The sequence below is a fragment of the Gorilla gorilla genome, chromosome 15 (assembly GCF_029281585.2).
Source record: "Gorilla gorilla gorilla isolate KB3781 chromosome 15, NHGRI_mGorGor1-v2.1_pri, whole genome shotgun sequence".
NCBI lineage: Eukaryota > Metazoa > Chordata > Mammalia > Primates > Hominidae > Gorilla > Gorilla gorilla.
Genome location: NC_073239.2, coordinates 112,864,991 through 112,881,519, shown reverse-complemented (window position 1 = coordinate 112,881,519; position 16,529 = coordinate 112,864,991). Strand labels below are relative to the sequence as shown.

The 16,529-nt window shown below is 45.0% G+C and overlaps 1 protein-coding gene across 2 annotated transcripts in view; it reads right to left on the bottom strand.

The window, feature by feature from the left end:
• Nucleotides 1-239: 239 nt before the first annotated feature.
• TUNAR (transmembrane neural differentiation associated intracellular calcium regulator) overlaps nucleotides 240-16,529 on the bottom strand; it is a 46,836-nt gene continuing 30,546 nt past the window's right edge. For both annotated transcript variants that reach the window (XM_055361897.2, XM_055361896.2), the window contains one exon: nucleotides 240-1,010. In XM_055361897.2, the coding sequence (XP_055217872.1) occupies nucleotides 825-971 (147 nt within the window). In that variant the 5' untranslated portion in view covers nucleotides 972-1,010 and the 3' untranslated portion in view covers nucleotides 240-824. The remainder of the gene's footprint in view (nucleotides 1,011-16,529) is intronic.

Sequence of the window (16,529 nt, the reverse complement as noted above, 5' to 3'; positions counted from 1 at the left end):
CCATGGCTGACAGTATGGGAAAACGTCCTTCAGACCAAAGAGGCAGAGAGAGAGAGGAGAGAGAGAGAACAAGAGTGCAAGGTAAAAGATTCAAGATGAGACAAAAGGACTAGAATGGCTCCACAACAGAACATCTGTAGTTGGGGGAGGAGGGGACAAAGCAGATAAAACTAAGGAAAGCTCTATGGATCTGGGAGCGCCTCTCCAAGTATTCGGTTCATGCTAAAAAATAGAGCACATTTATTAAAAATATATATTTATAAACCTTGATATGAACAGATACACATGTCAAGCCAATGAAAAAAGAAAAATAAATTATCTCCCCAGTATCAAATAGTTAGACACTTTTGATGAATGGGATGCCTGTCAAAGGGCTGCCCCTGTGGTTTTTCCACTAAATAGCTCGTCAAGTGAAGATGAAACACTTGTCCTGGGAGACACACATCTGAGCCATGTCCGCCCTATTCATCTTTTCAAATATGTGATATCTGTCAGCGATCTGGAATAATGAATTTCTGCACCCATCCGCTCACCGATGGTGTCAGAGGCTGGTCTTCCAAGCATTCTTCTGGGCCCCCTGCCAAAGACGTTGAGTCCCTAGTGCTGTGAATGAGTTTTGTTGGAATCATTGTGCTTTAGTGTCTGCTCCCTGCAGCAGGATCGGTCTATTTGTGTGACCTTTTGTAAAGTTTGAAGGTGCATTTGATTGGGTGGTGTGTGCGGGTCAAGCCTGCTTGTTCTCGCAGGGTCTGGTCAGTGATGCGCCGACACGCAGGACTTCCGTCTTTGGCCATTCCGAGGCCTCTGAGGACACTCTGGGCCATTCACAGGGTGGTGTATATGTAGACAAATATGATCACAATCAGGTTCAGAATGGTCCCGATAATCCCCAGCATTGCCAAGACACTCTCCTCTTTACTTTCTTTTTCTTGACCTCCTCTGTCTTCATCATTTCCACTAGTGATTACCATCTTGGTTGCAAATGTCTTTATCTTCCTTGCCAGGCTAACCTGTAATTGGAAAGAGGCAGCACAAAAGATGATCATTTATAAGCATGCCCTCCATAGCCAGGCAGATCTGCAGTGGGTAGTGATCTGCTTGCAGGTCAGACCATGGTGGGAGAATGACAAATCCCACAAGGATCCTATCTTGGGACATCTTGCTCTTGGCCATGGGAAAATGGCAGAACACGGCTAATTGGTTTAGAAGATGAGTGTCCTGACATTGGTACAGAGAGAGGAGCCTAGAAGTCTACCCGGGCATCACCCACTTTGTTGAGCTGGTTTTCCCCCTTTCCCTTGAAGGAGAAACTGGGTCAGCTGCACTGCAGTGAAACTAACGTCTGTGCCCTCCGTCCTGGTGGTGGGAATTTCACATACTCTCACATATTGGGTTACACGCAAGAAACATGCTGTCCTGAGTATCCACAAAGTATGTATGGGGCATCACAGTCCTACCATGCTAAAGCTCTGACTGCAGTATGGGTAGGGGTTGCTGGAAGCCAGGGAAGGTGATTCATTGAGACCAGGCAGGACAGTAAAGGGTCTATGCACGGTGTGGATGAGTAACGCCATGAGAAATTCTCATAATCCCTGGTAGAAACAGATATTGCTACAATCATTCCAGAAAGTTTCCAGGCATTAGCTAGAAAAGTGAACAGACATATTCTACCACTGGGCACCTGCTCTGCCAGGTTATACCCTAGAGAAGGCCTCACTTCAGTGCACCTGGAGACATGGACACAGGACTGCTCCCATGGGCTTCATCTGCCATAGCAGAGAACTGGAAGTTACCCAGATATGCACCGAGAGGAGAGCAGATGAACATGTGGTGGTCAGTCTCTACAATGGAGTATTATATGATGGTGAAATGAATGAATTAGAACTACAGGCAACAGGAAGAACAAAGCCCAGGCACTTAGCGGAGGGAAAGAGCACATGGCAGACAAATTTGTGCAGTACAATTTGATTTATAAAGGCTCAAAACAGGCAAAACCAAGTCATCTATTGTTTTAGACATGTGCTCTTTGATTTTCATAAAAAGTAATGGAATGATTAGCACCAAAGTGACTAGTGCAAAACTCAGGAGAGTGGCTTTCTCCAGGCAAGAATGGAGCAGGCTGCCATGAGGGAGGGGCACCAGTGGCCTTCAGATACTAGTCATCTGCCATCTGTTAAGCTTTAAACTGTTCCTTTAAACTGCAGGCATATCTTCCAGCTACTCTTTTTGTATGCATGGTATGTGCTGCAATAATCAAAATAACTTTTTATTTTCAAAGACAGAAAACATGGCCATCCAGGAGGCAGACTGGGCAGCCAAAGCCTTCTTTTCTACCAATTGCTGGTCCAAACCACAGGTAAAATAGGATCAGTGTGTGTGGTGGTGGCAGCCCGTCCACTTGTGATGTGATGTGCACCAGGCCAGCCCCATAGCTACATTTCCTCCACTGGAGGGCTGCGCCTTTAGAGCCAGAAGCCTTTTCACGCTTCAGGGTTTGATGATGGTTAAATTTATGTGTCAGCTTGACTGGGTCATGCACGCCCAGACAGCTGGTCATGCGTTATTCTGGGTGTGTGTGTCAGGATGAGATTAACATTTGAATTGGGAGACTGAAGAAATCAGACTGTCCTAAATGTGGGTGGTGACTGACCAATCAGCTGAAGGCCCGAATGAAACAAAAAGGCTGACATTCCCCCAAATTCCTCCCGCCTGCCTGCCTCCAAGCTGGGACAATGGCTTTTTCCTGCCTTTGGACTCGAACTGTTGATTTTCAGGCAGCTCTTCCTGGGCCTTGAGCCTGCAGGGCTTCAGATGGAACCACACCACTGGCCATCCTGGGTCTCCTGCTTGCTGACTCACCCTGCGGATCTCAGGACTTGCTGGTCTCTGAAATCACATGAGTCAATTCTGTATAATAAATCTCTTTATATACACCTATATATATCTTACCAGTTCTGTTTCTCTCATTCGAATGCTATCTTAGGGCACATATCCAGGAAGGATCACAAACAGGAGTCCAGGAATGTGGGAATGTGAGATGAGATGGGAAATGAAATGTCTGCACGCCCTCCCCCTGTGCACGTGAGCCCCTGAAAGGGCTGGGTCGCTCGCACCTTACAGAGCGGCTCTGGATCCGGAGCACAGGACATGTGAATGAACATCCGTATGAATGAGAGGCAAGCACATCAGTGAAGAATGGAGGAACTGATGCAACATGAAACTGTGCATAAGTGAACAAATGAACACCCTAAAGGCAAGTTTCATATTCTTCACAACTTCGGTTTACTAGATAGGCCTACAGTGGGTTCCTACTCCCGCAGCTCAGCTAGGGAAAGCTTCTAGTTGGATTCGTTCGGTTTTCCTGCTTTTTCTCCCCTCGTATACTTTTAATGATGTATAGTAAACATACAGGAAAGTGCACAAAGTTTAAATGTACAGCTTGATACATTTTCATATCTGTTTAGCACCGAGATCAAGAAACAGAGCCTTCCAGCACCCAGGGGCCTCCCACAGTGCCCCATCCAGTCACTATCCCTACCTCCTGAAAACCATTATTGTGGCTTCTAACACCATTGATGAGCTTTGCCTGGTTTTGAATTCTGCGTAAATGGAATCATACAGTATGTCCTCTTTTGAGTCTGATTTCTTACTCACAACACTGTGTGTGAGATTTGCTCACGTTGTTGTGTATAGCTGTGGCTCGTTCACTCTTATATGTGAGCAGTATTCCATTGGATCACTACACCCAAAATTTATGTCTCTTTTCTACGGTTGATGGGCATTTTCACTGCTTCAAGTTTGGGGCTATTATGAATAATGCTGCTATGAACATTCTTGTATATATATTCGGGCAAGCATATACATACATCTTTCCCAATATTTCATATGAAGTTTTTTAACATACAGCAAATTTGAAGGAATTTTACAGTGAGCACCCATAAACTCACCATCTCAAATCCATTACTAACATGTTCCCATACTTGCTTTGTCACATATCTGCCCATTCCTTATTCATCTATCTTCTTTTTTGGGTGCATTTTAAACTACATATATCATTATTACTATTATTATTATTGAGACAGACTCTTGTTCTTTTGCCTAGGCTGGAGTACAGTGGAGTGATCACGGCTCACTGCAGCCTTGACCTCCTGGGCTCAAGCGATCCTCCTGCCTCAGCCTCCCAAGCAGTTGGTACCACCAGCGTGCACCATCACGCCCAGCTAAAATTTTTACATTTCTTTTTGTAGAGACTGGGTCCCACTATGTTGCTAGGCTGGTCTTGAACTCCTGGGCTCAAGCAATCCTCCTGCCTCAGCTTCCCTAAGTGCTGGGATCATAAGTGTGCGCCACCATGCTTGGCCTAAACTGCAGATACTATTTCATTTCCCCGTAAACACTGCAGCATGCTGCATGTTTTAACTACAGTTCAGTATTTATTTACAGTTTTCTCTTTTAATGTAAAATTCACATGTGCATTTCCTATTGACTACATACATACCTAGAAGAGGAGCTGCCGGGCACAGGGTATGCATACGTTTGACATTAGTGGATACTGCTAAACAGCTTTTCAAAGTGGTTGTGTCTGTTTGCTAGTTTGTAGGTATTAGTGGATCCCCCCTTTTTATTTTGGTGACTCCACGGCTCAAACTTTGCACAAAGTCATGAGAAGTCTGTTGTAAAAACCTTAGAAATCCACTCCCTTTACTGCCCTGGACAGATGTCTATCCAAGCACTAGTCATGTCTCTAATGGAGTCTCTGGTTTCTCATCCGTCGTCTTAGAAAGACTGCAAGCCCTTGGAGGAAGGACTTTTGAAGCCCCACCTCCAAGCGTGATGCCGGGCATGGAGCAGGCACTTAAGAAAACTGTGCTGAATGAATGAGTGGGTGCTCTGGGGCAACCTGGCATCTCCCAGTCTCTGCAGGCCAGGGAATAGATGGCCAGGGTTGGTATAAGAAGATGCAATTAGTGCTGCCTTTATAACCAAAGACCCATCATCACAGTCACTCAAGCAAAACAAAGCGCCTGTCATGGAGGCTGCTTGGTTTCAAGGCTTAATTTAGCCTCTTCCCTGAGTTAACTCGAGATAACTCTGACTCAGGAGGAAGTGGAGGGGAATAATCAGGTCAGCTGTGTTTACTTTCCAAGGACTCTGAAGCAAACAAAGACCTAGAAGAGACCTTCTCCCACTCACAGAAGAGTTGCATCTCGGGTGTTTGTTTCCAAGTTGCTTAAGTCATCAACTTGGAAACTTCAATTCCCCTGTAGACAACACGTTGGGAGTGTGGCTTGATTCCCAGGGGAGTTACTGAGGGCTTCCTTAAATGGAGTAGTTAGAATATTGTTTTCTTTGGAAAAAGTTGTCTGGCCAGGGTCTGGAGGATGAACAGTAATGGAGGAGACTCATAGAATCCAGGAGATTAGCCTAGAAACCAGAACAATAACAGAGATGGGAAAGGAAAACAGAAACAATAAGCAACAAGTATAATAATAACAGCACATTTTAAAATGGATTAGAGAGTGTAACAGGAATGTTACACTCAATGGATAGATGCTTGAGGGGATGGATACCCCATTCTTCATGATGTGTTATTTCACACTGTGTGCCTGTATCAAAACATCTCAAGTACCCCATAAATATATACACCCACTATGTAGCCACAAAAATTAAAACTTAAAAAATAAAATTTAAAAAAATTAAAAATAAACAACAAGCAAAGGCTGGGGCCAGTCAATGTCTGACATAAAGCTTGCTAAATGTTATACATTCATTTATCCACTCAATCATTTACTCATTTCTTCCTGCCAGGGGCTGGGTGGAGGGGGAAGTGGGGATTGGCTGATAACAGTAAAGGCATTTCTTTTTGGAGTAATAACAATATTCTAAACTTAGATTTTTAGTGACAGTTGCACAACTCTAAATACAATAAATATACTAAAGCCATGAAACTGTACACTTCAAATAGATAAATTTTGTGGTTTGTGAATTATATCTCAGTCAAGATGTTAATTTTTAAAAAACAGTATTTGCGATAGTATCTGAAATATAAAGTGCCCAGAAATAAATCTAATAAAGATGTGTGAAATTTAGATGAAGAATACTGTAAAACTTTACTGAAAGACATAAAAGCAGACCAACATGAAAAAGAAGACATACCATCTTCATGGAATGCTAGATTCAATAGGCAAGATTCAATATCCTAAAAACATCAGTTTTTCCTGAAGTGTTCTATAGGTTTGTTGCAGTTCCAGTCAAAATATCTATGGGATTTTTGGTGATATTTGACATGTAGGTTCTAAAATGTATATCAAAGAGCAAATGGAAAATAACAGCCAAGATGTTTACTAAAGAATAAGGTAGGGAGATCTGCCTCATAGGGCATCAATATGTCTTAGGTCTAAGGCTTATACAAGCCTTAGACAAATAGGCCAAAGAAACAAAAACAAAGTCACACACACATGGACACTGCTGATCCACAGGGGTAAACGGGTCTTTGATGAGCAGTGTTGGAATACCTGAGTATCTGTATGAAAAAATAAATGAAATCAAATCAGTAGTTCATCAGTTCCAGATGGATTATAGATAAGAATAGAAAAAGAACACTTCAAAACTTTTATAAGGCAATATAAAGGAATATCTGTATGACCTTGGGGTAGAGACGGATATCTTAACAAGACATAAAAGCTCAAACTATAAGGTAAATTATGAAATTCGATGACCTTAAATTCAATATCTGTTTATCAAAAAAATAAAATATCATCAAAAGTGAAAAGTTAAGCCACAAACTGGGATATACACTATACATCATTCTAGTCTCAAATGAGTAGGAAAATGATAAATATCCAGTAGAAAACTGGGCAAAACCATGTCCAGGCATGGTTTACAAAAGAGTAAACAGCCGTAAAGAAGCTAAACCTCAGTATCAGAGAAATGCCCATTGAAACACAGTGAGCTACCATCAAACAGCCATCAGATTGGCAAGAACTAAAACATCTGACAAGACCACTGAACACTGACAGAGTCTGTACGGTAGCAGGGACTCTCAGACACCTATTGCAGGAGTATCAGTGGATACTGTCACTTTGGAAAACAGGATGGCATTATCTTATAAAGCCAAACATACTCACACCCCAGTGACCCAGCCATGCCACCTAGGGATACACACCGAGTACACCTGCAAATGAGCAGCAAGGTACATGGATAAGAGCATTTAAAGACAGCAATGTCAGCATAAGCGAAATGCTGGACCCAGCATCAACAGCCATCAGCAGTGGCCTGGATCTACCGTTGTGAGTTCTCATGCCGGAAAAACACACAGCGTCGAGGAAAAAACGAAATGCTGGAACGTGCCATCGCATGGATGAATTCCAAATACAATATTGAGTGAAAAAGCACGTTGCAAAAGACCACAGAAAGGATGTTCCCACTTATGTGGGAAGTTCAGAAACAGGGAGATTCTAACAATATTTTATATGGAGATACAAGTGTGATAAAAACACAAAGAAAAACAAGACAATAATAAATCCCAAAGCCGACGTAGTGGTTCCCAATAAGTGGACAGGATAGAGAGGATGCTCAGGACTCTCTAAGCCACTGGTAATATTTCTCAAGCTAGTGGTGGGTACATGAGCGCTTGCTCTTTATACTTACATTCTAAATATGCTTCTCATATCTATTCCATACTTAATAAGTTAATTGGTGATTTAATACTTACTAGTTAACTGCATAATTAACAATAAAACAATACTGATATTAAAACAAATTAATTAGCAAAAACAATTTTTTTTAAAACACACAGGGTTTTAAAGACTGGGTATATTAAGTGCTGTGCTGAATGCCAAAAGAAGCCCTGCATGGTAACCAGGAAGGGAGCCACTTTTCTGGAAAGACAGAGTGCTCCTCATCAGCACCCCTACTGTACTAAGGCGATGGGCAACTCACTTTCAAGCACAGTTTCCAGCAAGCCAGTCCTCTGTTGGGCTGCTTCCGATGAGCCCACTTGAGAGTTTTTAATCATTTGCTTAATCAGGATGCGTGTCTTGGAAAATAAACCATGAGTATACAGTGACACAGCGCCGTGTGTGGCCTGGGCCTAGAGGCAGCAGAGCAGCTAGGGAGAGCCCTGCAGGGGGACTCAGGGTTCAGTGTGGAATCCCAGCCGGTCAGGGCTAGAAGGCACCGAGGTCGTGGCTCACTGGGCCTAACCAGCATTCATGGTCTTTCTTTGGTCTCGATTTTCCTCTGGAAAATTACCCTTCCTAATGGAGGCTGTCAATCAAGCTGCCATGGGGATGGGTCTGGATCCTGGCTAAGCCTATAAGATGCTCTGTCTCTGGAGCTTAGTCTTAGGTAGGGTGATAGCAGGTGGGTCAACTGTAAACACTGACTCATCCTAGCCACGGTGCTGAAATGAGGTTCCATTAGCTGCTGCCGCCTGGATGCCTGCAGCCAGGCTGACTTTTGCCCTTTTTAAAGCTCAGCTCACCATTTCCTTCTATCCCATGAATTACCCCATATCCCTGCAAAAAACAGTGTTTTTGCTTAAAGTAGTTGGAACCCATTTCTTACCAGTATCTGTTGCATGCAACCAGAGCTTTTACTTGTACAGAAGGGATATTCAAGGTTATTTCATTGGCTTCTTTGAGCTCCCTCTAGAACACACAGTGCTAACCAAGCCTCCTCTTGAAGACTTCCTATCATTCTGGAATTTACCACCTCTCAGGAAGTATATTCTACCTGCTGACAGCTCAGTCAGGAAAGCCCTTTGCTTTAAAACAAAATATTCTCGCTTAGCTTGCACCCACTGGAACTACTTTTATAACCAGGAACTAAACAAAAGCAAGTCCTTGTTATCCTCTGCAAGGGAGCACCACGGTTTTTGAAAAATTGATACGGAAGGAATGACAACTCTGGCTTCAGATATAGCTGGGATCCAACCTTGTCTCAGTGGTTTATCAGCTATGTGACTGGGGCAAGCTGCTTCATCTCTCTGAGCTTCAGTTTCCTCACCTATAAAGTAGGGATAATAGTAGCTTGTAGGATTAAAGACATTAGCTGTAAGTCTCCTAGCTTGATGAATGGCAGCCACTATGATTAAGTGGTGATGATGATGACTGATGATGATGTTGACAATGATAATGACAGAGGCTCATTCTCATGACTTCACAAGCCCTTTTGTCCAGCTAAGCACCTTCTGTTCCCTACTTGTCCACATAGCCACTCCTAATTATGATCCCTTCTCCTGGGAAGGCCCACCCTAAAATCACAGCATGCATAAGGAAAACATAAGGGGAAGTTCCTTCAGCCCAAACTGGGCAGGTTTGTCCTCTCCCTCCTGGATGTGGCACATCCATGGATGCTAATAAGAACCACTTCACTTTGGGACCACCACAGCATGCCGTGACTCATGATGCTGCAAAATCACATTGTTCCCTGTTTGTGGAAGGTGAGCATTTTTAATCCAAGAATAGGACTTAGTATTTACATACAGTCCAGGGGGCTGACCTCTGCCCACTGTGCCAATCTGTTGAGTTTGCCTTGGCTCCTAGATGATTGTCTTCCTACACAGTCACTCTCCTCCCAGCTTCAGATCATCCACACACTGGATGTGCACCCTCTGCATACAGTTACTCACCTTCCAGTTTTTGACTAGGTTTCCAGATTAATACCAACTAGTTCATTAGCACTCTTCCAAGGCTGTCAATTGGTTACTGTTTGCCTTCTCTTCTGGCCCACATTTATCCAAGATTGCTATAAAGTCCAGCTAGGGGCTAGGCACGGTGGCTCACGCCAGTAATCCCAGCACTTTGGGAGGCCAAGGCGGGCAGATCACAAGGTCAAGTGATCGAGATCATCCTGACCAACATGGTGAAACCCCGTCTCTACTATAAATACAAAAATTAGCTGGGTGTGGTGGCCCGCACCTGTAGTCCCAGCTACTCGGGAGGCTGAGTCAGGAGAATCGCTTGAACCTGGGAGGCGGAGGTTGCAGTGAACCGAGATCGTGCCACTGCACTCCAGCCTGGTGACAGAGTGAGACTCTGTCTCAAAAAAAAAAAAAAAAAAAAAAGTCCAGTCCATCTAGGACTTAGAGGTCTCTAGGTTAGTGACCCTGCTGGACAGACCGTGGCTAAGCGATATCCAAGATGCTGGGTCCTGGCACTTTCTGCAGCCTCTATTTGCTGGTGAGGTTTCCTCTTTATTACTTCTCTAGACCAATTTCTCAGAGCCAATTCTAAGAAATGGAGTTTGTCTCTTGCCAAGCCACTCAGTGATCAATAGTAAATTGCAGAATGAAAAATTCGTGTGATTACGACTCACTGATGCATTACCTGGCAGCTGAAAATGATGGTGACCATTCTCAGCAAACTAACACAGGAACAGAAAACCAAACGCCGCATGTTCTCACTCGTAAGTGGGAGTTGAACAATGAGAACACATGGACACAGGGAGGGGAACATCACACACCGGAGCCTGTCGGGGAGTGGGGGACAAGGGGAGGGAGAGCATTAAGACATATACCCAATGCATGCGGGGCTTAATACCTAGATGATGGGTTGATAGGTGCAGCAAACCACCATGGTACATGTATACCTATTTAACAAACCTGCAGGTTCTGCACATGTATCCCAGAACTTAGAGTAGAATTTAAAAAAAAAAAAAAAAAAAGGAAAGAAAATGATGGTGACAAAGACCATGAGGTAAAAAAAGGAAGATGCCTGGCCAGGCGCGGTGGCTCATGCCTGTAATCCCAGCACTTTGGGAGGCTGAGGCGGGTGGATCACGAGGTCAGGAGATGGAGACCATCCTGGCTAACATGGTGAAACCCCATCTCTACTAAAAATACAAAAGAATCAGCCAGGTGTGGCGGCGGGCGCCTGTAGTCCCAGCTACTCGGGAGGCTGAGGCAGGAGAATGGCGTCAACCTGGGAGGTGGAGCTTGCAGTGAGCTGAGATCACGCCACTGCACTCCAGCCTGGGCGAGAGAGCGAGACTCCCTCTCAAAAAAAGAAAAAAAAAAAGAAAAAAAGGAAGATGCCCACAATGTGATAAGGGGAAAAGCACAGGATATTAAAATTCAGTTCTACTTATGACTGCAAATAATTTTTTTTATTAAATAGTTTATTTTTGTTAATGATGAGAATATTTTCTCAGTAAGTTCAAACAATTTTGTAACAGGGAAGGATAAGCTAGTGTTAGATCTAGAAAAGGTAATACAGCATTATCTTGAAATTTCAGGGGGAAAAAGTGGTTGACTGGAACTTCATCTATCTTTTTTAACCAAACGATGTTAAAATAAACACATTTGAATAGAAAACTGTTATCTAGTTCTTTTATATTTCAAATGTAAAATACTTTAATAGAGAAAATTCCATTTTTCTGCATCTATTTAGACAATATTACAATAAAAGGCAGTGTCGAATGCAGAACGTAGCCAGTGAGAATATTAGGTAATGTAAATTTAAGAAGAAATTTGCTTTTCCATATTAAATAAAATCAATGATCACATAAATTCAACATGATTATGGGGACTAAAGTAAAAATACAAAGTACAATATAGTGCAAGTAAGATTTTTAAAACCTTACTTGTTTAGGAAAAACATGCTGGGGGAAAAATTCAGAAATGTTCTATAACATAGTTGATTATGTTAATTTACTTTTATCATGTTCAAAGCAATCAATATATAAATAAATAAAACTACAAAGACTACGAGTGCTTCTGTTTTCCAACAATCCTCAAAGAACCTCACCAGCCAAGTGACAAGAACAACGCCGGCGTGCAAGGACAAATCTTCGTGTCAGTATCTCTCTGCTTGAGAGGCTGGATGAAAACCAAAAGGGGCCGTTGCTGTATGTGAAAAATGACAAATGAAGGAGGTTCTGACAGCCTTTCTGTAATACAGCAGAGATGTTTAGGCTGAATGGGAGTTGGGTTTTGGGTCATTTAATTCTAGTACCAACTTGTTTGTCAAAATAATGCCAGTCTCAGAACTAAATCTTTGCTCCCTGATGTGCTAAAAGGTACCAGACATTCCGGAAAAGGAAGACAGGGATTATTCTATCCAAATTCTTTCCATTACTTGCTGGCTGCTTTCAATGGAGTGGCTCAGGCTCAACTGTAATTCTGAGTGTTTCTCCATCTTGAGAACATTTCCATATTTTGGAGCGGGGAAGGTTCACGCTGATCCTATCTACGAGGGCAAGCTCCTGCCTGGAAATTTAGCATCATTGTCTGACAAATCTAGCAGATGAGGCCAGAACACACAGGAAGCATCAACTTCTCCCCTCCAAGAAGAGACCTCAGTGGTCACCTAAAACACAGCCGCCCATAACAATGGGCATGTACAAATGGAAGACAAGGGCCCTGGCCCTCAATGAGCTCACGGCCCAGTGAACGGAAAACACAAATTGATCACTCTGGTGATGAGGGCCCAGGGCACTGCAGAGAGGGAATGCAGTGAACTGTCTCCACAAGATAGGAGGTCTGAGCTGAGACATCAAAGGCCAGTAGGACCATCTCAGCTGATGGTGGGAGAAGGGCACCGAGGCAGGGGACTGGCAGATGTGAAGAAAATGTGGAAGTGCGGAATGCTACGTCGAGTAGGGCTGGTGCAGCAGCATGGTGAGGGGGCTGTCCTAAGAGCTGAGGCTGGAGGGGGAAGCGGGGACTAGAACAGAGGCCCTTGTAAGTCATGCAAGGCACCTGTGGAATTTATTCATTAGATGCAATGGGTACATGGATGTTCAATTCCTGTTTATTTTTTCAATCACACATATACACTATGTATACTCTTGTATGCATTAGATACTTTATATTAAATTTTTGAAACTCACTTGGCTCCTAAAATCAAACCACAGTAAGTAAAATGGGTAACCGGCTCTCCAGGACAGGGTCTGGACAGGGTGGCCGCCAGCTCTGGCAACATTCCACAGCTGCCTTCCAGGCTTTCAGGAAATGAGCTGGGAGCCTCTGAGTGACAGAGTCTGAACCCAGGCAAGGTCTTCGTCAGGGGCTGGGCAAGAGATTTCCAAAGGACAAGCTCCTCCACACATGCCCATGCCCAGCACAGGCAGCCACAGAATGGCCTGGCTGTCATTAGACAGCCACTCAAGGGAGACGGCAGCCAGGCCATCCCTGGTGATAGGAATTACTCCCAGGAGTTCCAAAGAACAAGTGAAGAGATAAAATATCTGTAAAGCATTTAGTCTGATCAACGAAGGTTCACAATGATTATTATTAATTACAGTGCTTCCCCTCCCTAATTGCCAAGATGTTGCTGGATCTGGCTTTGTACTTGATATCTGTCATGATGGGGCCAGTAGCTACTATCCAGCCACACATGATGATAAACGTCATAGCTACTAATTAATAAATACACAGTTCCTCCATCCATTCACCCACTCAACAAATATTTATTTAGTATTTAATCTATGCTGGCCCCATTCTATTTTGTTTTTTAGAGACGAGGTCTCACTCTGCTGCCCAGGCTGGTCTCAAACTCTTGGGCTCAAGTGATCTGCCCACCTCCACCAAATGTTGGGATTACAGGCGTGAGCCACCGTGCCCAGCCAAGACCCTATTCTAGAGACACAGCGACAGCACAGACAAAAATAAGCATTATCTGCATTTTAGAGATAAGGAATTGAGACTTAAATAATTAGTGAAGCTCTGCAACACTCCAGGAAGTTTGTAGGTACTAGGGATATGGCAGTGAAAAAAGTAAAGAAATTATCATACACCCAGTTGCGATTTAAATCACGCAGCTGGCAGGACTCCCAGGTGCTGCCCATGTCCTGCCTGCCCTCAAATGCCCCCCACATTCCAGTCCCACTACCGCCTGCTGGGGCTCTAACCCCTGTGCGTTTGTTCACATGCTCTTCCTGGCTTGGAGAACTACTGCTGGCCCTTTGAGGCTCGATTCCATTGGCAGCATTTCCCAGGACCCCGTCTTCAGATGTCTGGGCAACTCCTGCCCTATCCTGTCACCATCTCTTGATTTGGGTCTTTCCCCACTAAACTGAGCTCCTTTGGAACGACAGGCCTGGGTGGGTCTGATTCACCTCCATGTCCTCTGGCCCCTGAGCCTGGCCTGGGGCAGCCGCAGTGTTCAGTACTGAGAGTGAGTGCATGCATTGGCTCACTCTGAGAGGCAGCTGAGATGGGGGGTAGGGACAGCCTAGCCCAGCCCACCTAGCTGGATTTCCCTATAAAGAGACGGCAGCGGCCGGGCGCGGTGGCTCACGCCTGTAATCCCAGCACTTTGCGGGGCTGAGGCGGGTGGATCACAAGGTCAGGAGATCGAGACCATCCTGGTTAACACGGTGAAACCCCATCTCTACTAAAAATACAAAAAATTAGCCAGGCATGGTGGCGGGTGCCCGAAGTCCCAGCTACTCGGGAGGCTGAGGCAGGAAAATCGCTTGAACCCGGGAGGAGGAGGTTGCAGTGAGCCGAGATCGTGCCACTGCAGCCCAGCCTGGGTGACAAAGTGAGACTCCACCTCAAAAAAAAAAAAAAAAAAAAAAGAGATGGCAGCAAGGATAACGTTGTTTATTTTCTTTCTCCCCCTGAAGTCTGATGGAAAGGAGGATTAGTTTACTGTGTGTTGAGTGAGAAAAGTTTAAACACTGATCTAAAGAGAAAAAACAGCTCCCTGTACTGACACTTAAGGGTAAATTAATCAAAATTTCCTTTGCTCAACGAGAACACGTTTTTCACTTGTGGGAAAAGTTAATTCTGTTAGTCCAGACTTCCCTGAGGAACCCAAGTCATCAGGTATCTCTGAGGAAAGGATGCTTCAACAGCAGAGATGAGACGCAGGCCTATGGTGCAGACCTCCAGCCCAGCAACGTCACCCCCCGCCTACCTGCCACTTCCACTGGGCCATGGACCCCACTTGCCAGGGGTACTCTACCTCCAATTCCCAGGACTAACAGGGAGTAGGGGAAGGACCCAGGGATTTGGGTTCCAGGTATGGCCCTCACTGAGCTGTGTCACCTAAACTACATCAACTTCCCTCTCTGGTCCTCATCTGTAATGGATTCATGATGGGCTCAAACTGGGTGATAGCCAAGGCCTCTTATGGTTCCAATAGTGTACACGGAGAGGGGAAGAAGGCCATAATCTGAGAAAACTGATTTTGAGACTCTTGTGATCCCAACTACCTCTGTGACCAAGGGAAAATCTCTTAACTTCTCTTAGCCTCAGTTTCCTTGCCTTTAAAATGGAGCCAAGAGTAGAGTAAGCCCAGATTCTTCATGACGTTGTTAGAGGACAAAACGAGGCATCGTATATGAGAGTCCTCAGTAAGCTGTCATGAGAGACCAGCATCTGCCTTTCCTTGATGCTAAGAGGACAGATGGGAGGACACACTTTGCCTGACAGATCATTGCCTGGTGAGAAAGAGCCTCCATCAGAGAGATGGCAGTGGCAGGCCGTCTGGAGCGGCTGAGTAGGCAGGAGCCCCACCCCACTGGGTGCAGCTGCAGCTGCCCAAACCATGGCTGCAGACTCAGGCCTCTCTGCACTCTTGGGGACCTGGGAAGTCATCCCTGCCCTCACAGCTTTGGAAGTGCCTCTTCCCACTGTCTGACTTCTCCCTGCTGTTGGCATCTGCTCTGATCTCAGAGCAAAACTGGGGCCAAGCCCAGGTGCCATGAACAGCATCAGGAGGCAGACAGATTCCTGAGCAGAAGCAGGTGGGTCCCTAGGAATGCTCCACCTTAAGGCCAGGGAGGGCCTGAAGGCTGGGGGCCAGACTGCCAGTCCTGCAGATCAAACTGGGGACTTGTGGTGCCTTTTCCAGGCCCACCCATGGCTGCCCATGGACCAACTGGCACACACTTCCTCTCCTCTGAGGTCCATAAAAGCCCCAGGTTCAGCCAGAGCAGGGCAGAGGTCAGAGAGGACAGAGAGACCACAGGAGGACCAGCTGCAGAGAGGATCTATCCTCTCTGCTGAGGGCTTCAGAGATCTGCACAGATGTTGAGACTCAGCTGCAAAGAGGAGTCACCTTCTTCAGGGCCTCCTCTCTGCTGAGAGCTGCAGAAATGGTGGGATGACCTGCTGGCATAAAGAAGCCACTCACTCCAGGGCCTCTTCTCTGCTGAGAGCTGTACACTCAATGGGATGACCTGCCTACAGAGAGGAGCTACCCATTGCAGATCTCCTCTGAGCTGTTGTAACACTCAGTAAAGCACCTCTTCATCTTGCTCACCCTCCACTTGTCTGCACACCTCATTCTTCCTGGATGCCAGACAAGAACTTGGGCAAAGGCACCATTGGCCACAGAGATTTCTGGCCAGAAAAGCAACATCCTAAAGATCCCATAAGAAGAGTAGCAATACCCCCACCTTGCCCCTTACGCTTACCGTTGACTTCCAACAAGAAACAAATATTTTCCAACCCTTGAAGGCAAAGCTTTCTGGAAACAAAATTGGCAACACTTAACAAAACCACATATACATTTCCCTTCCAACTGTGCAACTCCATTTCTTGGACTCTACCCTGAAGATAACCTCCAATGCTA